Source organism: Trichechus manatus, unplaced genomic scaffold (assembly GCF_000243295.1).
Source record: "Trichechus manatus latirostris isolate Lorelei unplaced genomic scaffold, TriManLat1.0 scaffold00082, whole genome shotgun sequence".
NCBI lineage: Eukaryota > Metazoa > Chordata > Mammalia > Sirenia > Trichechidae > Trichechus > Trichechus manatus.
Genome location: NW_004444018.1, coordinates 5,403,096 through 5,429,046, shown reverse-complemented (window position 1 = coordinate 5,429,046; position 25,951 = coordinate 5,403,096). Strand labels below are relative to the sequence as shown.

The following is a 25,951-nucleotide window of genomic DNA, read 5'->3' as shown; positions in this document are numbered from 1 at the left end:
AACTGGGGACCACAGTCATAGGGTCTCTGGAAGTTAAGAAACTTGGCAGTGAGAACCAGCACTGCCTCTAATAGCTACATGACCCTTCATGAGCCTTCTGTGCCTCAGTTTCCTCATCTGTATTCTGAGCTAGTCCACCCCAAGATACACTCCAAATCTCTATTTTCTCTGAGTCTGACTTCTAGTCCTACCTTTTCCCCATACCCAAGGGACAGTGTCAGATTACCTTTGTGTGGTGGTATTCATTTCTCTTCTTTAGTTATTGAGGAAAATCCAGTTGATTGCTGCATTTTACAATTTTTCAAATATCTAGTCAAATGCCCATTGGTGGAAGTCTTGAAGAGTAGATTTAGACATGCAGTAAGTGACTTTTAAAATTTTACTATTTTTCTTTTTGTCATACTTAATATGTCCCAAAATCCAATTTTTTATAACATGAATTTTTTTTTAACCAAAGAAGGAGGGTGGCAGGAGGTAAGGGGTTAAGAATATATTGAGGATATATCCTGATATTATAAATGAGAACTAAGAATCCAGGAGTTTCCCTAAAAGTCACTGGGCAGATCGTAGAACGTTCTAGAATTCTACCAAGAATTTGGAATCTCGTGCCCTAGATCCGAGTCTGTTATTAACCAATGGACCCTGACAAGACCCCTATCTGTAAAATGGGGGGAAAAAACTCTGAGCTCCAGTCCTCATAGGAATGCTATGAAGCAAAATACCATAAATATATGTAAATGCACTTTGGAATGCTGAGAGGGTGCACAGAACGTACCGCGTTCTTTTCTCTGTGTGCCTGAGGAATTTATTCATTTATTCAGCAAGCATTTTCTGAGATGCTGCTGCCGCCAGACCCTTGTTGGCATTCACTCACATGGCATACACAAGGCCAGTGTGGTTCGTCATTATCTTGTGCCCATAGTTCTGAGGAAAAGGACCTCCACATCTAAAGATAACTGAATCCTTAGCGGCTCTATCCCCAGAACACTAGAACTTCTCCTAGGCTGAACCTTTGCACAGTGTGAAAAATGCTCTCAAATCACTCCCACGAGTGTCTGTCTTATTTTGTTCTCGAACACTCCCAGTGACACAAACCTCAGACACTTTACTTCCTGTGTTAATGAATGCCTGTGCCTAATCATTGTACAAGCAGATGTTCCTTAGGAAAAACAAATAAAATTAAGGCTATCTTTAGGTTAGCAAATACCTCCCCCTCTCCCCAGCCCTTAGCTGAGCAGGGAAATAAGCAATGCCTTTCACCTTTTATTTGTCTCATTGGAGATGCCAAAGCTCTTTAGAAACACACTATCCTATGGATATCTGACCAGTTGTCATGGAGTCGATTCCAATTTCTGGTAACCCCATGTGTGTCAGAGTAGAACTGTTCTCTGTAGGGTTTTCAGTGGCTAATGTTTTAGAAGTAGATCACCAAGCCTTTCTTCTGAAGCACCTCTGGGTAGTCTTAAACCTCCAACCTTTCAGTTAGCAGCAGAGCACTTTAACCATTCGCACCACCCAGGGACTCCATGGATACATGAACTCCCTCATTTTGCTTGTTGTTAACAGCACCCAGGGAGATTCTGGGTGGACCTCAGATAGAAGGGCTGTGAGGAGCTCCATTGGATACGTTGATTCCACTGATTATTTTTCCTGGAGAAGAGGAGACACATTTCACTTTTAATATCTCTGATCTCTTAAAAAGTTATTTTCCTTTTGTGCCAAGAGTGAGATTGAGCCTGGAAAACAGGTGAGGAAACATGGGTTGCTGCCCTAACAAGTAATCGGGAAATTGTGTGCTGGGCAATGGCTCCACTAGGCAGAGCTTGATTCCTTGCCCTTTCTCCTGCTATTTGGCTTGAATTCAGGAGTTTTCTGTAGAGGGATGGTTGTGGGAGGAAGAGCACAAGGGAGCCACAAAGGACTGCCAAGTATGAGATGAATTAGTGTTATTCTGTGTACTCTTGGGACTTGGGCCCACGGACAGTAGTTCCAAGGAGGCAGATGTTGGTTCAGCACCAGGAAGTCCTTGCTCACAAAGAGTTCCCAAATGTAAATGGATGTGGAGAAGGGGAAGAGAGTATGAGTGCTCAAATAAATTCCCTCTCCCTAAGGATGGACCCCCTGGCAAGGATATTGCAGGGTTGCTCTCTAAGGCCCTTCCAACCCTACCATTCTCTGATCTTAAAGGAGATCCCAGGGAGCCATTCTGATCCACATTTATCCTTCCCCAAAACCACTATTTGTCTCCAAAAAAGTTCTGTTCCCAAACTAAGGAAGCCTGACCTAAACTTTGCAAAGTGCTTTTTGGAAGTCCACAATAGAAAAGTCCCCTGGTCTAGCTGAATTTAACATAACAACCATCATCTTAACGATGCCATAAAATTATTTTTATGTGTTTTCATTTGGTCATAATTGCCCCGTTTCCAGCAAGTGCGGAGGGAGGTGCTCTCCAAGGAACCCTTAATCTCTTAATCTGAAGATATGGATTCTCTTTTAACAGGAAGCTTCCATGGCAACTCAATTGTCCACTAGGAAATAAAAAAATCTAGCCTTTTATATTTTCACTCCTGGTAATCTTACTTCTTCTGGAGTTTCGTCTGGGATCCCCAAATGAAGTCAGGAAGAAAAATGGCTCTGCTTGCACTTGGGGGCATTTGAAAGCATTTATTACTAACAATTTACTTTATGGTTTCAAGCATAGATTAGCTCATTCATACTTGGCGAGGGGAGTCTTTAATAGGTAGTTTGTAAGTGAGGGATTTAATGCTTAAGAGGGTTGGAATGACTTGCTTAAGATCACACCCTTCTTAGACCTGTTTCTAAACTCATTCAGTGCCTCAAAATATTGAAAGCATCATTCAGCCGTAACTACCGGCCTTGTTTCCTGACCTCTTATCTCAAGTTTCTTATCAGTCATCTACCCATTCATTCATTTACTCATTTATTCAAGAATTATTGAGCATCAGCTATGTATCAGGAGGAGTGCCTGGGTGGTGCAAACAGTTAACATGTTGGAGGTTCCAGTCCACCCAGAGGCACCTTGGAAGAAAGGCCAGGCAATCTACTTCTAAAAAAATCACCCACTGAAAACCCTATGGAACACAGTTTTACTCTGACACATATGGGATCACCAGGGACAGATTATGCAATAGGCAAGTAAGCATGGTGCTTATCTTGCTTACCAGATCATCTGTAGTGAACAATTTCACATTTTTTCACATCAAAGATTCTGCTTCTAGGTATGGCTGGCATCTGTCTCTCTCCCAACCCTACCGCGCCTTCCTACAGAAACAAAGCCTCTTTTCAAATTTACAATCCTGACAGGGGCTGATGACCCAGTCAGCATGGTAAGCATGGGCTTACTTGTGCTTACTAATCTGTAGTGAAATTTCCACTACGGACGATCTGGTAAGCAAGGTAAGCACCGTGCTTATCTTGCCTATTGGATAATCCACCCCTGTGGATCACCATAGTAGGGGTCAACTCAACAGCAACAGCTAAAAATGTGTCAGGAGCTAAGGTTTGGTTGCAATGTCACCCCTTTTTTAGCTCCTAGCTAGGTACTGCTAGGCAGCTCCTGCTACCTGCAGGGTCATCTTGCAGCAGTGATGGGTGAGGGGTGAGGCCGGGTTAGGAGTATCGAGCTCTAAGAAAGCATCAAAGAGGCCTTGCTGACAGCTCCAGCTTGGCTTCATGCTTTGGCTCAGTGACCAAATTCTTACCCTGCCCCTAATGACCAAAGTACTGCCTCGTACCCCAAGCTCAATTTCCTAGGGACCTTGTAGGCTCCTTGAACCTAGAATCTTGGCTTTAGTTCCCACGATAATCTCATTCATACAGGGCTGGGAGGTTGAACTGCTTTCTACCAGTGTCTGAGGGGCCCGGATCCTACCTGCAGGGCTTCCTTATTTCAGCTGGGTGCCTGTGCTTCTGCCTATTGCCTGGAACTTTGATCCCAAAGGGACGTATCATCCTATTTGGATTTTTGGGCAAGTTGTTTTCTCCCCTTGTATAGCTTTGAATTGCCCGAGTGCCCGCTGAGTTTTAACTTGATTGTATTTTTTTAACTCCAGGAAAACAACTGCACCACTGAGATGGGGTTCTCTGAGGCTATGTTTTGGAGGAGTTTGATTTGGGGACAGTCCACTGTCAAACCTGATGTCCCTGAAGCCTTCACAGGAATGTTGCCCTGATGCCTCTCAGAGAGGGTCGAGGAGAAGAGAGAAAGGGCTGGACACTGGGACTGTGAAATTCTGAAGAATCGAAGCAAGGAGGGAAGAGACAGACTGCAAGACCCTGTCAAACCACCTTCATGCTTGTCTTCCCCCAATGTTTGTGATACAAGAAACACCGGTTAACACAGAAGCCGAGAGAGTGAGGCATTTTCAATGTACTTACTTCCACTCCTGGGCCATCTGATCCTTAAAGCTGCCTCAACCCCAGGACACTACAAAACACAACATGTCTCTTGATAGGTGGCTTAGGTCTCCTCTCTTAGAAACCACAGTGATTCTGTCTTCTCATTCTGCGCTGTCCAACATGGTACGACTAGCACTAAGTTATTGAAATTAAATAAAATTTACAATTCAGTTCTTCAGTCACACTGGCCACATTTCAAGTGCCTACTAGGCCACGTGTGGCTAGTAGATAGCATACTGCAAGGCTCAAATAGAATGTTTCCATCACTGCAGAAAGTTCTATTGGACAGTGATGTTCTATCTATACGTGATCTAAGTTGAAAGTATTGGATTTACGGAGAGGTCTGGGAACTTGTACCAAAGGCCACCGACTCTCATTATTTTTGACTAATGAACACTGTGGAGTCCCTCAGTGGTACAAATGGCTGCTAACCAAAAGGTTGGAGGTTCCACTCCACCCAGAGATGCCTCGAAACAAAGGGCTGACAACCTACTTCTGAAAAACTCAGACATTGAAAGCCCTATGGAGCACAGTTCTACTCTGACACACACGGACGGGGTCACCATGAGTTGGAATTAACAGGAAGGGGAAGGAATGAACACTGCAGGCATCTGCAGTGACCCATCTAACAATACACATATACATTATTTACATAACAACAACAAAGAAACAAACCCATTGCTGTCAAGTCGATTCCAACTCATGGCAACCCTAAGTACTACAGAGTAGAACCTCTCCATAGGATTTTCTTGGTTGTAATCTTTATGGAAGCAGATCACCGGGCCTTCCTCCTGCAGAACCCCTGGGTGGATTCAAACCGCCAACCTTTGGGTTAGTAGGTGAGCACCAAGTGTTTGCTCCACTCAGCAAACCCCATACATGCATACAGGAAAAAAGAGCACGCCATGCCTTGTGAAAATTCTATACTTTTTTTAAAGTAATCATCATGTCACTTTTAGTCTCTCTTTTGGAGGATGTTATTTTATTGTAAGACATCATTTTTATTAAATACACTGTAGTACAAGAGACTTTCCATGTCAGGTTGAGAGAAGCTGGTCACATGACTTACAAACAAAACTTTTTTTTTTTTTTTTTTAAAACACTGATATTCAGGTGTCACTTTGAAATCAGCCAAGATGCAGTGGGTCTTATAAAGCAATGGATCTCAAAAGAGATAGCAAAACGAGTCGGTAAGTATCGGCACAGAGACGTCACATTAAAAGGAAAAGAAATTAAATCAAAAGAAAGAGAGTTCCAAATACCAGGTCACAGTTTAAGGGGAGATATATCTGTGAGATATATTGAAATGTGTGTGTCTACAGCCCGAATATATACAAACATCTCTCCATATACAGAAGCGAATGTAGAGAGTGTCCACAGCTCTAGGCAGATTTGTAACTCATAGGTAGTAATCAAGGAATGCAGGGAGCAATATTTCACCAGAATTTGGTCACTGGTCAAGGGGTTACATATTTAAAATTCACACTTAATTCAAAGACCTTGTATTGAAAACATTTCCATGGGTTTTATACATTTGTTAAGCAATAGAAAGATTTACAAGCTGCAAGATGTAGGCCTTTTACATTTCATTTTATTTTCTTCAATTTTTTTCCCCCTGTTCACACACTTGGCTATTAGCAGCTTTTATTATGCTTGCTCCAGTAGGTTAAATGTTCAGCCAACCTTCACTCGGGATCATTTTTTATTAATGCACAAAAATAAAATCAACACGGACCTGGCCTAGAATGCATAGACTGTAAAAATGACATCCCCATCTTTCCCCGTTTCGTCTCCTGAGACGTATGTTAAGATGGCAAAAGAGTTGCTTGGTTGCGGTTGTGAAATTCACAGTGTTTTGCCTGCAACACATATACATATTTATTTATTTGTTTATTTTTTTGCTTTGCTTTGTTTGTGATGAATGGAGCCAAAAAATATATATATAAATATGTGTGTGTAAATAAATAAATAAATAAAGAAGAAAAGAATGCAAAAACTAGAATATTCAAGAACCTCTGACTTGAGCAGCAGTGATTCATTCCAGCCCTGACAAGAAAATACACTTCCCTGTGCTATCATATTTAACTAGAAATCCCTCCTACCCCTAATTCTTTAGAGTAACATGGGACATTCATGTACAAGCTATCATAACCTCAGAGTCTCTGCATTCCAGTTACACACATTGTGAAGAAACGGCTTTAACTGCTAACTTAGCCATTTTGGGGAGTCAGGTCACTACCCAGTCCTCTCGTGAGATTTTCTGTTAACAGTGATATATGGTCAAACCAAAGCTCAAGATTGAAACTAAAAATTCTCAAAGGGGAGGGGAAAAAAACAAAAAACGGGGGAGCAAGAGAATTGAGGGTGTGTGTGTGTGCAATCATTTATTTAATTAGATACAATCTAATGCTACTGGCATTATAAAGAGTGTCCATTTTGCAAAAAGAAAGGCTAAAAAAAGCTCATTCCTGACCAGGGGATCCTGTTGTCATGGCTCTTTATAAAGGGCAGCATTCTCCTCTCCTGGATGTTGCATTCCGGCGCCGATATGGGAATTCTTAAGAGTTGCTCATCTCACTATGGGGTCTTGGATTTCTAGCTATGGGCCTCCAAGACCCTGGGCTCCCAACATTCCAATTCTTGTCTGGAATGTTTGGACTCTGAACACAAGTATAAAGGGGTCACAATGGGACAATGTGAGCATAATGCAAATGAGCAAAAAGAAGGGAAAAAAAAATCGCTTCTCCTTTCTTGGACCTTTATGTATGGAGATCTGTTTCAGTCTGCGTTTTCCCTCGCGAGAAGCCAGAGAGAGGACTCGATGTAGTCGGATGGCTTTGATTCAGTTGTGTTGGGAAGCACATTATCTGCAATATGCCTTCCACCTCTGCAGAGCTGCACAGAGCTGGAGAGTGCACTGTAGTCCTACCAACATGGCAAATGGAAGCACTAACAGCAAAACGACATTAAAAAGTTTTGGTTATTTAGCAGATTTTACACAACTTATTCATACTGCACCCTACTTATAATTATTTCTATTACTGTGTGCCTATAAATTTATACATCAACACACAAACACACTATGCATGTGTGTTTGTATATGTATAAATCGAGTATTTATAACACATATATAAATACATGAATATACCACAGGTAGCGCTGATGTGAACACATACGTATAAGATGAATTCTGATATACTCCTTTATAGCATATTTCAAAACGTTTTCTAAGTAAGCCTGATTGTGACATTGTTTCAGTGTACAAAGATTTAGCAGAAGCCATGAGCAGGATTATACCTCACGATAGCTCAAGCTGTTTATCATCTCACATATTTCATGTTCTTCTAACTTCATATCCTGCTCCACGAATTTGTGTAAGTGTACTTTCTTTCCTGAACTGCTTGTTTACAGATTGGTGTCTGCTGCATCAGACTGCTCATGGGAAGCATGAGCTAGTGGTCAGAATCATGAACTTCAGAGTCAGAACACTTGAATTAAGTCCCAGTGGGACCAGTAGTTACCCCGATGACTTGTAGCATGCCACTTAACTTTTCTGAGCCTCAATTTCCTCACCTATAAAACGGGAATAATTCTTGCCTTATCAGGATTAAATATGTCAATGTATGTGAAAAATGTTTGGAAAACGATCAAACAATATAAATGGAAATGATGGCTGAACAGGGTTTAGGCTACAGAATTTGGTTTGTTGCCGCTACTGTTGGCATTTTTAACGTATCTGATGGCAGGCCACATTCTGCGATCACTGCATTTTAGAATGAGCACACTACTTCTCGAAAGCGTAGAAGAGCGTGAGAAGAGGAGGTGGTGAAGGAACAGTAGTGAATATTTTAGGATATTCTGTGGCTCTTTCTGCTACTTTAAGAGCAATCTGGGATTCTTTCAATGTGAGACGTCTCTGAAATCAGCACATAGTCTTGAGACAACAGAGGAAATAATGATAATAATAATAATACACAGCAGTATAAATAACTATAAAACTTTGCACTTGCATAGAACCTTTCAGTTCAAGGCCTTGAGGGACTTGTTAGAAGGTACGGAGAATTTTTTTTTTTTTTTTTGCTTTTTTCCTTCAGAGGAGAACACAAAACTGTAATGGAATGGAATGCACCCATCTTCTCATTTGCCTTAAATCCTGCTCTAAAACTGCACAGCCCTCCTTGAATTTGATACCTTCAAATATTACCATTTTTGCTCTCTGTTAACATAAAGAACTTGCAGCTTCTTCCCCCCAGAGCAGCTGGCCAGTCATGCAGAATGACAAACTTGTGTAGGTTTTCAGGTCATTGCTGATGGAATCTAGAAAAGTTGTGTACAAATCTGCCTCTTCCTTACTGCTTCACAGAGCTCCGCAGTGTTTTAACAGTACCATGGTTCCTTAGTATGATATATACGTGTACATATATATCATGGAGATATGGCTTTCGTTATATTATTATGTGTGTTCTGGAGGGTTTTGTTTTTTCACTGATGAAGAGAACAAACAGCTTAACTCCCACTTCTCATAGGCCAGCACAGAACTTAAAAGGGCTGTAGGGTTCATCTTGTCCAATCCCCTCACTCGACCACAGATGCTCCTGGATTTCCTTTTGTTCTCTGTTAATTTACACTTTCGAATTTTTGAGAACTGGCTTTCAAAGCCTGTAATGAAAACCAAGGTGCCCCAGTAATTAACGGGTGCAAGCAAAATCTAAACGGAGCTATCGCACCTTCAGAAACAAGTATGAAATAAAATGAGCTAAGATGAATTAAAAATCACTTCTTTCCAATCTGGCTCATGTTATAAAGATGTCAAGTTAGCAAAATTCCCCTCACAGAGGGTAGCAAATTTTCTTGAGGAACAGAAGGAATTTTCTTCCTTGGTATAACTGATCATCCAAATATCTGTAAATTTCTATTCAAATTTACACCCTCTTTTTGCAAAACCAATGACTATGCCCAGAATCACACCTCCAACATTCGGTCTGGGCACAGCCCCTCAATAGCATGCTGCACTTAATTTTTTTATTTTTTAATGAAGTGAAGACAATAAAACAATATACGGACAATGGAGGACACGTGGAATGAAACCACTCTCCCAACCAGAGCCCAGAGCAAGGCCTTAGCCTGCATACACTGAACATCAGTACATGTGGTATCCCAGGGTGAGGTCTCCTTGCCCTCAGGGATTGGTTCTGCCCTTCCCACAGACCCGTGGGTTCGACTGAATGAGGACATCCAGGCTTCAGGGTCCACGTGAGTTAAAACCCATCACCACCATACGACGCAGAGACACTTAAACTCAGCTAATGAATTCCATTAGCTTCCCCTAATTATATATGTTATACCTTTTATAGATCTGCTCTACCTATCGGGGGCATGACACCTGGAGCAGTAGTTTCTGCACACAAGGTATTAATCGACGAAGACCATGCACAATTTTGCTTGCACAGTTAAAAGGATGGGTGGGGTAGAAGGTGGGGGTGGGAGGGAGGTGCTATCTGAAAAGTTCAGTAGAAGAGAAGCTTGCCTCCACATTTATAGCATGTCCCATCTCTTCCAAGTCCTTGGCTTTCACATCTAACCCTGAAATTATCTCTAGACAAGAATTCACCTATTTTCAGCCTCATGTGCCAAAGGCTGGGTGGATAACACTTGAAAAACAAGCCAGTGCTATCACTATGACCTACAGATACAAGACTGTATCTGAACTTATGAGGCACCATCTTGTGCCTAACAACACCATCTTTTCTCTTTCACACACTATAGTGCTTCTGGTGATGGGAAAAGAATAGTCCCATGGCACAGAGTTCAACAGTCTTTGTACTCCTCAGAAAGGTCCTCAGGGGAAGGTGCTGAATATATTCCTTCCGGCTAACAGTTGCTGGGTTTTTCCTAAATTGGGATTGACGCCAGCTGATCCCAATGGTCGTCTTTGTTCTTCCCATACTGCAGTTAATAATAAATCTTCTTTCTCTCTGTTTTCAATCTCCCATAGATAAAGGCTTCCCAGATTGAACACAAGTTTTCCTTTTCATACACAGGCTTAAGCCATCCAAAAACAATAAGAACAGTAATAATAATAAATAAATAGAAGTGAATCCATAGAAACTCCCAGTGTCTGTACAGCAGAAGTGACAAAGTTTGAGTCAAATATTTGTTTTCCCTTTTTTTCATCCACATCAAAGGCAGGAATACAACAAGGCATTGTTAGTTGTGGTGGGCAAACTGGAGTGTCTGCTGATATAACAAATTAGGTTTGTTAAGGCCTTTGTCTATGCAGAGTTAATAGTAATGCAGAAGCCAGATAGAGTAAAAAGAAAGGGTAAGGACTGAGAAGCAGAGAAGACAAAATAATAATAATAATAATAAAACAAAAACTGGGGAATGAACCAAGGGAGATGGAAAGAGAGAAGAGATAATGAATGCCAAAAAGAAGTCAAGACTGTGTCTACAGATGGAGAAGTACACATTGCTTCCCTCTGAAAGTGTCTCGGTGTCTTCATTGTTAATACTGTCAGAGTTAAGAACAGCATTTTGATGGCATCCATCGGCAGTTAAAAGACGTTCATCCTCTTGCCATCTGAGGAGGTGCGTTGGGAAGGATCGGTCTGGGAGAAAGGGCCCTAGCCTAGAATATCCAGGTAGACCGGAGATGCCTTGGCCAAGTTCTGGAGGAGGGTGTGGATGCCCTTGATGTTCTTCCGCATGTGGGGTTCTCGCTGCCAGCACCCCAGCATCAGCTCATATACCTCCTGGGGGCATGTTCGAGGTCGCTGCAGGACACGGCCCTGAGTAATGCATTCAATCACCTGGATGGAGATCAAAGGCAGGATCAGACAACAGAGAAAGGAATGCAGATAAAATAAATGGCAGTGCACAGAGGGGCAGAAGAGAGGGCTGTTGTAAAGAAGCCCACTCAATTATTATTATTTTTTTTTAAGAGAGCAATGATAATAGGTAGGTTTATACCATAGTTAATTGGACTGTTTTTTCTCCATTATTTAAGCCACTTTGATTTCACAAAACTAGTACAGAAACAATGGGGCATTTGGTGGTTCAGTGGTAGAATTCTTGCCTTTCATGCAGGAGACCAGCTTTAATTTCCGGCCAGTGCACCTCATGGACAGCTACCATTTGTCTGCAGTGGAAGCTTGCATGTTGCTCTGATGCTGAACAGGTTTCAGGCGGAGCTTCCAGACGAAGGCTGACTAGAAGGAAGGCCTGGCAATCTACTTCTAAAAATCAGCCAATGAAAATCCTATGGATCACGACAGTCTGATACATAACCAATCATGGGGATGGCACAGGACCAGGCATCGTTTCGTTCTGTTGTGCCTGGGGTCACTATGAGTCGAGGCCATCTTGACAGCTGCTAACAACAGTGGAGGAACAATTGACCTATATGCAATGCTCCCAAACCTCAAACTGAAATTCCCATGCATTTTAGCTTTACCTTTTGGGTTAATGTGCTGACTGATAAGGGAACCCCAGGCCATAGAAACAACAGTCCATCTTGTGTAATGAAATTGGATGAAAGATGGATATGGGTTGGAAAAAAAATATGCGGAGCTGTGCCTCCAATATAGACATATTTGCAAATGTGTTAGAACAGGAAAACAAAATGATTGAGTTTTTCATGTTAATTCATGAAAGTTAATGTTTTGGTGAAGTTAATGTTCTAGTGAAATGGGAACAAAAGGAAAGAATCTTGACACCTCATTGAAATAATACCAAAACACTAGCAGGACTAGAAGGTTGCTGGAATCCTACATCTGCTATTAATTTATGAGATTCACAGCAAAAAGTCATTCCTCAGTCCTATCAATAGAGAATCACAGACATCGGCAAACACTGCTTTTTTGACTCTAAAACACTTAGAGGGTGACTATGCTTTGGCCATGACATTTAAGGACAGAGAAGGCAATTTAGGGGGTGTTGCCTCCAACAAAGCCACATTAGATCACGTCCTGACTTGCAGCTGAGAGAAGATCCTCAGCTGATGGAAGCACTCAGCTTTCTCCGGGGGGTCTCAGGCCACGGCCCAGCTCTCACCTCATTATTTGATAGCTGGTACCAAGGCTGCTTGCCGTATGTGAAGATCTCCCACAACACGACCCCCAGGCTCCAGACGTCGCTCTCTGTGGTGAATTTCCTGTACATGATGCTCTCCGGAGGCATCCAGCGAATGGGCAACATCGTGTGGCCACCAACCTGTGGAAAAGAGACGAACAGGGAGGTGTCAGTCAACCCTGAAACCAAGCTCCCGCCATCAGGGGAGAAGGTGCGGAAGGGAGGTATGGGGAGACATTTTTTTCTTTCTTATATTTATATTTATTAATCTTATTTGTTTATAAACTCGTGAGAAAACTATGGTTTCTTTATACAGGTAGTCTCCAACTTATGACGTAGTCGAGTTACGATGGACTACACTTAGGACCATTTCTTGTTTTGTACATCTTATCACTGTAATACGTACTACATACCACGTTGCAGCAGTTACTTTTCTGATGTTATAGTTCTCATGCCAGTTCCCAAAGGCAAAGGTCGGATTTATAAAGATACTAATAATAAAAGGCAGTAATAATGAAAACTAAAAAAAAAAACCAAGATATTCAACTTACGTCACAACCGACTTAAATTGGAGTTATTGGAACATAAGTTAGGGATGGCCTGTACTCTCTAGCAACACAGACAGAGGGCAAAGATGATTAAAATATATATTTTATAGTATTCACAATTCTCTCTGTCTCAAAACTAGATACGAATAGTGATAACAGCGGGGTGAATAAAAAACACACACTCACACCTTCCGTATGAGGATAACTCAACCTTCTAATTATCAAGCTAACTTGACCAGGATAATAACTAGGGGGGTGCAAACAGTTAACATGCTTGGCTGTTAACCACAAGGCTGGAGGTGCAAATTCATCCAGAGGCACCTTGGAAGAAACGCCTGGTGATCTACTTCTAAAAAATCAGTCATTGAAAACCCTATGGAACACAGTTCTACTCTGACACACATGGGGTTACCATGAATTGGAGTTGACTTGATGGCAACTGGTTAGTTTTCTTTTTTTAATTAGCATTCAAAAGGACCTACCCAATGACTCCACTTCCTTCGCAAGGGCAGGTTTTCCTTCTGCTTCAAGATGCTCCTTATGTGCAGTGCTGATTCAAACATCCTCACCACAAACCAGTGGTAGGTCTGGCAGAAATTATTATCCCCATTTTACAGATGAGGCAACTGAGGTTTAGGTTGCTTAACAGACACAAAGAGTCCAGGTCTTTGGACTCCAAGCTCAGTACTTTCCTCTGCTACAGGACACTGCTATTTAACTTATTATTTATAGAAAAAAAAAGTTTTAAAAAAAGTACATTCTAGTGAAAACACTGAGCCTGGGGCATCCAATGGGAGTAGCATTTGCACAGTCAAAGAGAAGCTGTTTTACCGCAAAGACTTCTTTATAATTTCCTACCACATGGAGCAGAGTTAGGAGCCCTGATGGCCCAGTGGTTAAGAGCTTGGCTACTAAGCAAAAGGTCGACAGTTCAAATCTACCAGTCACTCTTTGGAAACCTATAGGGCAGTTCTACTCTGTCCTATAGGGTCACTGTGAGTCGGAAATGACTCAACAGCCACTGGCTGGAGAAGAGTTAGGCATTTCATTTTCAAGTGTGTAGCCCTGTAGGGCTGGCTAATATTAAAGCCATGAACAGACTTCTGCACAGTAGCCCTATGCAGAGGCTAGTAGGTCCCCTTCTTCACGCTGGTAAAACGTCGGCACTCATAGGCTGAACGTGGCATGCCTGACACCTAGAACAGCAAGTGGCTTGCATTTCAGCAGGAATTAGACCTGTTACAACTCTTGGCCCCTCAGTTTCTAGACTAATGCCACATAGTTTCTGCCCAATTATAATTCCTAATATCCATTTCTGACTCATTAAAGGAGCCATGCCTTGAATTGGACTTCTAGTGCCTGAAAAATGATCCTCAACCCCACAGACTAAGGAGCTGACATTGTCAAAACATCTACTCTGCTTGGCGATCTCAAATGATGCTCTTAGCACCAACCAAGCACAAAAGTGTGAAAAGACAAGGGCTTTCCCCACTCCGTTCTTCTCTGCACAATGAGTCCAGATCTGACAAGTCAGGACATAACTTGCCAGCTCAGGGTTAAGACGTCCCCATATCTTTACTATTCAGTTTTTAATAAGCCAAAAGCTACAATCAATCATGGGGATAGTGCAGGACCGGGCAGAATTTCGTTCTGTTGTGCGTGGGATCTCCACAAGTCGGGAGCCACCTTGACAGCAGCTAAAAAAACAAGGTTGTCAAGAAGTAAAAACTCAAGCAGATAATTGTGTAAATTGGTGCATTATAAATTCAATGCACTAAATATTCTCAAGGTGTTGCTTCCTTCTCTATACCCTTTCCCATCTTATTTCCCCAATGGGAAATAGCCATTTTGGATATATTAATGAGAACAGTCAAGCCATAGGACCCCCCCACCTCTGCCGCCATCCTCCTCACAGCGCCCCTTTAATTGTTTCTCTACTCTCTCAGGTTCTCTGCACTGCTAATGGCCAGGAGTTCAGGCCAAAGCAAAAAGCCCTTGTTTCCTTTAAAGGAGGGAGAAAAGATTCAAATTGTGATTTACATGTTTTCCTATCCGATCATTTATTTTATGCTTGCAATCTCTTTGGGACAGATTTTTCACTTTAATTCTTTCAAGAATCCCTTCTGGGATTTCACACATGCTGTTATAAATAATGCTTTCCTTGTTCTGATGTCAAACGGGTGAGTGCTGGGAGAATCTAATAGAAGTTCAGACAGGGTTCACAAGTTTTCAAAACTCGCTCAGAACATTTCTGAACATTTCTTTTGCAGACCTTTCTCAGGATTTGGGGGGCATGTCACAAAAGTAGACAAAAAAAAGTCACCGTTGTTACAAATTACTGTCACATTCCAATCACAGTGAATCAATGGTTTTTGGATCTCACAAAACAACATACTGAGCTGCAACAAACACAATGAGACATTTGTTTTTTATTGTGCAACTTGGCAGCTTGCCCTCACACCCTTGCTTAAATATTTGTAAGATGGAATGTGATCCAAAGGGTTCAAGAATGACATTGGGAGTCAGAATTTCTGCTCCTGACTGCCCAATAGCCACGTTTCCAGAAGAGATGTGCCAGCTATCCAGTTGGGTCAGGCAACATGCCCTTCACTACACTCACCAGATTGAAACTGATGTGAGATGAGAAAATATAGCTATCTGGGGAGCTGACTTGGACTTGAAATTTTTATTTTCCTCAAACCAAGAGCCTGGGATTCTAGTTCCTTCTGTGCTATTAACTAGCTTGGAGAAGTTACCTTAACTGTGGCTTATCTCTTTATTGTTAAGATGTGAAGGGTTGGACCAGCTCTTAGTTACTTCTGCTGCCACCACAGTCATCTATTATAGGTTGAATTGAGTCCTCCAAAAAATATGTATTGAAGTCTTGGCTCTTGTACCTGTGAATGTGATTCTGTTTGGAAATAGGAGTTTTCTTTTATTATGTTAATGCAGTTATAACAGAGTATGGTGGGTCCTAAGTATAATCACTTATGAGTTATACAAAGAGCAAAATAGACACAGACATTCACACAAGGGGGAATGCCAAGGAACTCCTAGGACTCCCATCAAGGAAGGGCCTGCCCCAAGAACCATGATTTGGACTTTTAGCCTCCTGAACCATGAGGAAATAAATTTAAAAGCCACCCACTTGTGGTAATTTTTTTTTGTTACAGCAGCACTAGATAACTAAGTCATCACCCATCATACACATAATACCTAACCATGTACAAAGAATCTTCACACAATTATCTCATTTGAAACCCCCATTTACTCTTTGGGATAGACATTGGCTTACTAGCATATTACAAATAATGACCAAAAGTTCAAAGAGTTTAAGTAGCTTACCTTAAGCCACACACATAACTCCACCCCACTGGACATCTTGTATTTAATATTCTGATAGCTCACTGTGTTTCCAGCTTCTCTTGCTTCCTGAGTCCAGCCAGCAAGTACAGTGTGGCATCTCAGGCAGAACTCACTACTCTTGGAAAGTCTCATGACCTTCCCTTTCTATCTTTCAAATGTCTCCTAAAGGCAAGCTCAAGTGCCACCATCTCCAGGAACTCTCCGTCCCTGCTCAGTGGTTGTTCTAAGCACCAGGAAGCCCAGCAACCTTAGCATCAGTTGCCGTGGAGTCGGTTCTGACTTATGGTGACCCCATGTGTGTCAGAGGAGAACTGTCATCCATAGGGCTTGAAATCACTGATTTTTCAGAAGTAGATCGCCAGGCCTTTCTCCCAAGGATCCTCGAGGTGGACTCAATCCACCAGCCCTTCAATTAGCAGCTAAGAGCCTTAACGGCACCATCCAAGGACTCCAGTGCCCTTAGAACAGCTCTGGTAACACTGAAGACACTCCCTTCTTTTGATAATGGATCACATGCTTTGAGAGAGATGGATGTTAATCAGTTATGCCTGGCAGGGGTTGAGGGGGCTGGTGGTAAACCTACCATGTCTCTGAATTGAGCGTCTTGTCAGAGCTGATATTTGGGGATGAATTCTCAATTGTATTCTTTCAAAGAGATCAGTGTTCTCAATTTTCTAATCCATCTCCCAATAACTTCTCTAAACTGTTGATAGGACCAAGCGAGATTAGATGGATGGAAACAGTCTTGACTATCTGATGCTACAAATAAGAATGAAATCATGAAATGCAAGCAAAAAATACGGAATCCGCGCAGAGTATAAGAGATCTCTAAGTTGTATAAGACTACGGTAGACTAAGAAGAAAGGCCTGGCTATCTACTTGCAAAAATTAGCCAATGAAAACCTACAGATCACAACCTAATGTCGTCTGATACAGTGCTGGAAGATGAGACCCTAGTTTGGAAAGCACTATAATAGCCACAACAATGGACTCAAACATACTAGTGATCATGAAGATGACGTGGGATTGGGCAATATTTTGTTCTGTTGTACAAGGGGTCACTACTAGTCAGAACTACTCGAGGGAAACAACAACAACAACAATAAAGTTGTATAAGGAATCCCATTCCTCAGTTTTCCAGCTGTACTGTAAATGAGGGGAGTGTCCATGGTGCAGACGTGGAGTTACTAAATCTGGAATGACGTCTAGGAAGACTTCCGAGTCATAACACAAGGGACTATGGCTCTAAAGATGGTGATTAGTGTCCTATATTCACTGGGTTGGAGAAAAAGGGAATAGACTAAAGGAGGAAGTTAAACCATGAAAGTAAAAAAAAACAAAAAAACCTTGGAGGACCATGAGGACTGCTAAACATTGCAACATAGTTAAATGGGCAAAGCTAATTAGAACAATGCCTGAAGCCCAGGCCAAAAGAAATTCCATAGCACCTAAAATAAATCAAGTTATCGAAAATAATGGATTCTGTGTTTAAAACATATGAAGGGAGAAAAAGAACCAAAAAACTCTTCTTTTAGCCCTTAATGTTTATTTTCATGACACTTCATAATTTTGATAGTGATATGTACAGGAGGCTCTGTTAAAAAATAAAAACAAAAACATTATTTTAGTTAAAATACCTGGGGCCTGATCATCCTTTACATCTACTTGTTTGGAAGGCACTTCAGGGCAATAATTCTGGGAAAAATATTAAAAGGCCTTTGGTGAAACTGTCTAGAATTTCAAATCAATGATTTTATTATTTTTAAATAAAAGCAGACAAATATAATCAGTTCTACTACTAGTATTTATTTATTACCCCCCAAAATTCAAAGTGCACATTCTTTGGTCATTAGGTTATAAATTGTGAAAATTTCCCCCATGGCTTAACAAACACTACAATTTATTTCTCTAACACTGAAAAACTAGGATTTAGGAAAGTTAAGGAACTTGCTGAACAAGTTTAAATATGAATCGGTAACCTATTCATGCTGGGAGTCTAGGTTCTTTCTCATATTTTGCAAATGTACAAATCATCTTTATTCCTGGTACAAATTAATGAGGAATCCACAAGTCATTTTCCAGGTGTACTGGGAGATAAACAAGGAGGTAACAAGTTCAGATCTCCTCCTTCTGTTGAACTTCTCATAAAATGCACCTACCATCTCCATCTGCCCTCATCACCTTTTCTTTTTTTCTACCTGTATCCATTCCTCTCTGTGTTTCCCCCTCCCAGCCCATTCCTACCGACTTCCCTTTGCAACTCTCCTCTCAAATCCCATCTGTTCAGTTCCATATCAAATACCAATGATGCATTTGGTCTTGCCTGATTCTTTTATTTCCCCAAATGATTATGTCTACTGCTGCAAAAGACCTCTTTAAAGTTTTATAAGCAAAGATGTCACTTTGATGACCAAGGTGTGCCTGGAACCAAGCCATAGTCTTTTTAATCACCTCAAATGCATGCGAAAGATGGACGACGAAAAAAGCAAACAGAAGAATTGGCACATTCGAATTGTGGTGCTGGCAAAGAATAATATACCGTGGACTGCCAGAAGAACAAACAAATTAGTCTTACAAGAAATACAACCAGAATGTTCCTTAGAAGCAAGGATTGCAAGACTTTACCTTGATTAGTTTGGACATGACATCAGGAAAGTCCAGTCATTAGAAAATGTCATCATGTTTGGTAAAGTAGAGAGTCATCGTAAAAGAGGGACATCCTCAATGAGATGTACTGACATAGTAGCCACAACAATGGACTTGAGCATACCAAGGATCATGAAGATAGTAAAGGACCAGGCAACGTTTCACTCTGTTATACATAAGGTCATCATGAGTTGGAGCTGACTCAAAGGCAACAACAATCCCCATTCCCACCACAGCTCACTCTCCCTCTCTGGTGAAACCTAGTCTATTCTCCATGGAGTGGCACAATGATAGGCAGGAATCTTTCTATACATCCAAAGCAAATGCCTAGCTGGCTTTGAAACCCCTGGTGATTTAAAGCAAATAATGCTAATGGCAACCTTCTAAACTCCACTAACAAAGACCAGTGATCCTGGAAGGCCACTTTCAGCTTGTGGTATTTACTCATTGAGTGAGTGATAACTTGTTTGGAAGCCAAGCCTTTTACTCCCTTAGAAACATGCAGGCCAAAGGGCAAGCCCCATTAAGAGATGATTAGTTGTGACAGGCTTTTGGCCACATTAAATATTGACAGGACTTCTAGACCTCCTTATCACACCCCCGTGCGTGATTGCTTTGCTTCAGCAGTTTCTCCTGATCTGTTCCTTAAAAATTCATGAAAGCTGTAAACTTTAAGGAAGGGTTTGACCTTATTTACTTATTTATTATGTGTTGCATCTGTAATGTGAGGTTAAAAAAAGAGAAAAACAATTTATACAAAACCTTCCCCTTGGAAAACCTGGAACCATTGTGGTCAGGCTGTGGGCGGCTTTATGGCCAAATCCAAGAGGATCAGAATGCACCCATTATCAAGAGCGATGGGTGCTTCGGTGGCTTGTGGCTACTGAACCTGGGGGATACTTCACGGGAAGAAATTCAGCCCTTCCTGCTTCATCTCACACTACTGAATGAGCACAGCTGTGGTTGAGTCAGGACAGGTACTGGTATCAGCCTGGTCATCCTCTGTCTCACACTGGCGATTGATTACTGCTACACCATGAACTATGAGGCACTGGTGGTTCAGTGGTAGAATTCTCGCCTTCCATGCGAGAGACTCAGTTGGATTCCCAGCCAATGCATCTCATGCACAGCCACCATTTATCTGTCAGTGGAGGCCTGTGTATTGCAGAGGCTTGTGTGTGTTGCTATGATGTTGAACAGGCTTCAGTGGAGCTTCCAGACTAAGATGGACTAGGAAGAAAAGCCTGGTAAAGTAGAGGATCTACTTCTGAAAATCAGTCAATGAAAACCCTGTGGATCACGAAGGTCTGAGACCCAAATGATCATGGGGATGGTGCAGGACCGGGCAGTGTTTCAACAACAACGTCATGAACCAGCTGTTATTTGCAGCATAAAACCTCTTTGTCTTTTACCATTTACAAACAATCTGGTCATTGTCATCAGGGCCATATCTTAGAAACTTCAAGGCCAAGTATGTTTGGACTAATCAAAGGAAGGATGTGCTGCACATTACTGCAAACAATAATTTTGCAAACCTTTTTTTTCATAATTAAATCTCTATGTGCCAGGACAAGGTGATTGATCACTTGTTTTGAAGGGGAAGATCACAGAGGTCTCATCACTATCTCCCTACATTTGGATTCTAGCTGAGCAGACAAAGCAAATTTAAGACAAAATTTCCATTGAAAATTCATTTTGCCCTTATAGTATTGTAAAATAATAATACAAATAATGATGGTAATTGTATCTCATATTTGTATACCACTTTTTGCTTTTTTTCATAGCATTTCCACATCTATTCACTCTATAATACGAGTACCAAAACCAAAACCTGTTGCAGGTGAATAGATTCTGACTCATAGCAATAGGACAGAGCAGAACTGCCCCATAGGGTTTCCAAGGAGCAGCTGGTGGATTTGAACTCTGGACCCTTTGGTTAGCAGCCGAGCTCTTAGCCACTGTACCACCAGTGCTCCATAATAACAGTACCTACCTCAAAAGATGGCTGTGTGGATTAAATGAGTTGATGTAAGGAAAGCTCTTAGAAAGAAGCCAGACTCAAAAGTCTTATATGATGCCATTGTGTGACACCATTCACGTGACATTCTTGAAAAGGAGAAACTATAGAAAACCTATGCTTTACAGGGGTTGAGAGTAGGAGGACAGCTTAACTCAAAGGGGCATCTGGGAATGTTTGGGGGTGATAGAAATGTTCTATAGCTTGATTTTGGTGGCAGTTATATAACTGTGTTAGTCAAAACTCTTAGAACTGTACACTAAAAAGACTGAATTTTACAATATGTATATTATACCTCAATACACTTGACTTTAAAATAAATAAGTAAAGCTCTTAGAACTATGCCTGGCACATAGGAAATGTGTGATAAACATCAGCTATCCTTGTTATTCTAAGTATTTGATGCTCCAACAATCCTGTGGGGTGGATGGGAATACTCCTTTGTCCCAACTTAAGAAATAAGGTGTCTCCACTCCTTGGAGGTACAGTGACTTGCCTGAGACCACAGCCAGGAGGTGGCAGACTCTGTTCCAGGGCCCAGCTCTCCCAATGCTTGGCACTCCTCTCATTTGACCTCAAGCGTGACTTGGAGTCAGAGTCAGGGATGGGAGAGGCTCTGCTTGCCTATGCTCCCCCTTCTGATTCCAGTGCACCCCAGGGGAGCAAAAGCAGCTCTGAATGTGAGAAGGTGAGCAACTGTGGTCCAATATGTGCAGACCTGGCCCCACCAATCCCTTCCCTCCCCTGGTAACTCTGGATGACTTCCCTATGGTCAACTAACTCTAGAGCATAGCAAATGGCTTAAACTTGCTGTTATTCCACAGCAGTGTTCCCTCCTTCCAGATTGAGTTTCTTTCCAATGCAAATCTTAGTGCAATCTCTGTCCCCACCTCCCACCCAACCCTGATTACCCAGGGGACAACTAAAGGAGAGTGAGGAGACCCTGGGACTCCCTGGTGTTGTGTAGATAAAGGAAGAATGGCTTCCTGGACAGCATGTTGCCTCAAGTGACATCTCTCCCGGGGCCCATTGTCCCATGACACAGGGTCCGTGCTCACGTGCACTTTATATAGTGTAAAGAGCCAAAGAGCCCTAGTCTTAGAAGTGATTGTAGGTTCACCTTATTTCACATTTGGCTTTAATCAGGTGCAAATAAACCTTCTCTTAGTAAACCATAAAACTCCAATTATACTGATGTTTGAGAATCACATTTGCATCTAGAAACAAGAATACTTCATTTTAAGAATAAATTGCAAATTAGACACTAAATTGGCATATTCTTAAAGAGTCTGTGGTCTGGGCACAGCCTCTTATGTCAACAGCTACCTGGACTCCTGTTTGAGAAGCACAGGTGGCATAATGTACACGGGTTTTGAGTCCTCAGACCTGGTTCTCTATCCCAGCTCAGCCACTACTAACTAGGTGAACTTAAATAAATTATCTAATGCCTTGGAGTCTTTCTTTTTCATCTAAATAGGAATAAACATATAAGCCTCAATCAAGTCTATACACTTCCCCAACAAGCTAAAGTTTGGAAGAGGTGGTTCTTGCCTTGGAGAATAGCCCTAGGGCCAGACTAAGAAAAACAGGAAAGGAGCATTCAGGCAATAGTCTTGGAGTAACAGCAAAAACTCTGCACCGAAATTCAAGACAGTCCTGCCCGCTACACAATTCTGAAGGGCACCATTCACACTGTATTCCATGCAAATGACTCTCCCTGGAGTTGTACAATATGGCGACCTGAGTCAGCAGCCTGCATTCTAGTTCTAGTGCTTACAAGTCACAGGCTTTTCATTGATAGAATGGGGACAATAATACTTATTGTGTTTTACCTGTGAGCCTCAAGTGAGGTAGGTGACATAAAATATGACTTAAGTGGTAACACCCAATCCATATGAAAGACACCATTAATCTTGCTTCTTTTCACGTACCTTTATTTCAGTAAATTTCAACAAACTTGTATCCAGTTTGTGCTATGTGCACCGTGGGGAAACAAAGTAGAATGAGATATGGTCCTTGTCCACAGGAGCTTGTTCTATAACCATAATGCAAGGCAGAGAATCAATAATATAATGGAAATGTGAAGAAATGGCTGTGAATTGTAGTATTCCCACCACTTATGCAGGCTGGCCCATCCCTTAATCTAAGGAAACTTTGGGCTCCCTTCCACTAAAAGGTCTATCTCAGGGGTCCGAACATTTGCCAGTATATCTAGAGTATCACATGGACAGAGACTATGGAAGCTGGCTCTTGGGAAAGAGCAGGAGGGAAAGTTTTCAAAGAAAGATATTCTCCATCCATTGCCCTGAGGTCTTCATTTCTTTCCCAAATTTCCTAAGAAGAAAGAGTTGCCCCAATGCCCAAACAGGCTGCAATGGCTGAGGGTGCTCTCACGGCCAGTGTTATTGATTGAATTGTGTCCCCCCAAAAGATATGTTGAAGTCCTAACCCCTGGTACCTGTGAACATAAATAGGGTGTCTGAAGATGTAATCAGTTAACACGAGATCACACTGGAGTAGGGTGGTTACTGATACAATCTGAGTCTTGTCCTTATAATAGACAAGAGATACTGAGATACACACAGAGGAAAAACGGTCGTGTGATGACAGAGTTATGCTGCAGCTGCAAGCCGAGGTATGCCTGGGGCTACCAGAAGCTGAGAGAGACAAGAAAGGATCTTCCTCTAGAATCACTGGCAAGAACATGGCCCTGCCAACATCCTGAATTTGGACTTTGAGCATCCAGAACTGTGAGAGAATCAACTTCCGTTGTTTAAAACCACTCAGTTTGTGGTATTTTGTTATGACAGCCTTAGAAAACTAATAAAGCCAGTTTGTGTTTAGCTTTATGGCTAATGTTTAAAATCTAAACCAGTCCAGTTGCCATAGAATTGATTTCAATTCATGGTGACTCCACGTGTGTTAGAGTAGAACTGTGCTCCACAGGGTATTCAATGGCCAATTTTTTGGAAGTAGATTGCCAGGCCTTTATTCCAAGGAACTACTGGGTGGACTCAAACTGCCAACCTTTTGGTTAACAGCCAAATGCATTAACCATTTGTACCACTCAGGGACCCATCATGCTCTAGGCACAACCAGCAACTTTACATATATTATTTCATTCAGCCTCATTGAATCACAAGCTGAGCCAATGTATGGTGAACAGGGCATATCAGTTAGGGATCGCCATCGGCTGCATGGGGCTTTACTTCTCTCATGTACTAGAAATCCTGAAGTATGTAGTCAAGGGCTGGTGTGACACTCCAAGAAGTCTTTCCAAAGACATCCTTCAAAAGACATCTCAAATCTGTCCTGTCCTTTCCACCTCCATTCTGATCTCGCCAGCCCAATTCTTCTTCATCTCCCCCCTGGGATACTGCAAAAACCTCCTAACTTGCCTTTTTCCAATCTTTTGTCCATACAATAACCAGAGCAATGATCTTAAAGCAGTAATTGTATCACATCGTATTTAGTTTTCTGCTATAAATTCCTCAGTGGCTTCTCATTGCCCTTAGGACAAAATGAAAACTTGTTAAAATGGCTGTTCATATCCTGCATAATGAACATATGAGACCTGACCCATCTCCTCTCCAGCTTCCTTTTATGCTTTTCTCTCCCCTTCCTTGCAGTGGTCCCATCACTCTGTTCTTCTTTCTGTTTCTTAGATGAACTTAGCTCTTTCTTACTTAAGTCCTTCCAATGTGCCGCCCTCTATTTTTATCTAGTTAACTTCTAGTTGTCCATTAGGACTTAAGTAACTATTCTCAGACATCAAAATTAGGTTCCTCTGTTGGGCTATCCCCTCGGTAGGTAGCACTACTCACTGTCCCCTCACAGCACCAATCACAGTTATAATGACATGTTTATTTGTGTGATTACATGCTTGGTCCCTGGGTAGTGCAAGCAGTTTGCCCTAGACTACTAACCTGAAGATTAGCAGTTCAAACCCACCCAGTGGTGCCACAGAAGAAAGTCCTGTTGATGCGTTTCTGCAAACATTGACAGCCAAGAAAATCCTATGGAGCACTGTCTTACTCTGATACACATGGGGTCACCATGAGTCAGAATTGACTCAGCAGCAATGTTTTTTTTTTTTTTGTTTACATGCTTGCTATCTCCCTCTGCCACTAGACTACAAGTGTCATGAGAAAAAGCACTACCCAATAAGTCTTGAATGCTCAACAACTATTTGCCAATGAATAGATTGCTTTTGGCTGCCTTAGGGAGCTTCTGAAAATCAGAATGTGCATGGTCTCTGGGTGAACAGACAATACAGCATAAAATCAATATGGAAGGAGAACAAGGGGCTAAAGCCAAAAAGGCAGCTTCCTGCAAGCCCAATGTGGTGCTGTCAGCACAGACCCTTTAGAGACGAGAGGACTATCAGAGTGGGGAAGAAAAAAATCTGACAGTAGCTGATTTGTTTGAGTGAGCAACACCCGTTTCTAATTTAAACTGCAAATAACGAATGGAAACAGACATTTGTTGTATACAGAGTAATGACCATATGGGATAAGTTACCACGAAAAGCTGCTGAAGTCAAAGATTAATGAACTGGAGTGACATCTCAGTAAAGGAGAGGATTTGAGGGTGCTGGGAGAAGTTGGGGCAAGAATGGAAGTGCTGGGCTCCCTGCCCCAGGGACTCCCTTCCTTTGTTCCTGATGTGGTTGACCCCATTGGCCATCCCCAACTTCACTCCACGAAGCTGTCCCACTTATGGAAGCCTCCTGCTGTAGCCACATCAGAATTTCCCACGGGAGGGGCTCAGGATGGCAGTCTAGCTTGGAGGTAGGTGAGGCTTGTCTTGAAGCTACCTTGGCATGACACTTAGTTGCAATGACTGGAGAGGCAAAGAAGGCTGGTAGAGATTCAGGAGAGGGGGA

General features: G+C 41.9%; 1 protein-coding gene across 2 annotated transcripts in view; it reads right to left on the bottom strand.

Annotated features, from left to right (window-relative positions):
- Window positions 1–9,981: 9,981 nt before the first annotated feature.
- Window positions 9,982–25,951, bottom strand: part of NTRK2 (neurotrophic receptor tyrosine kinase 2) — a 437,432-nt gene continuing 421,462 nt past the window's right edge. The window contains exons 18-19 of one of the 2 annotated variants that reach the window (XM_012556956.2): window positions 12,472–12,630; window positions 9,982–11,228 (exon numbers count right to left, since the gene is read on the bottom strand). In XM_012556956.2, the coding sequence (XP_012412410.1) occupies window positions 11,043–11,228; window positions 12,472–12,630 (345 nt within the window). In that variant the 3' untranslated portion in view covers window positions 9,982–11,042. The remainder of the gene's footprint in view (window positions 11,229–12,471; window positions 12,631–25,951) is intronic. The other variant, XM_012556957.1, reaches the window with a different exon arrangement.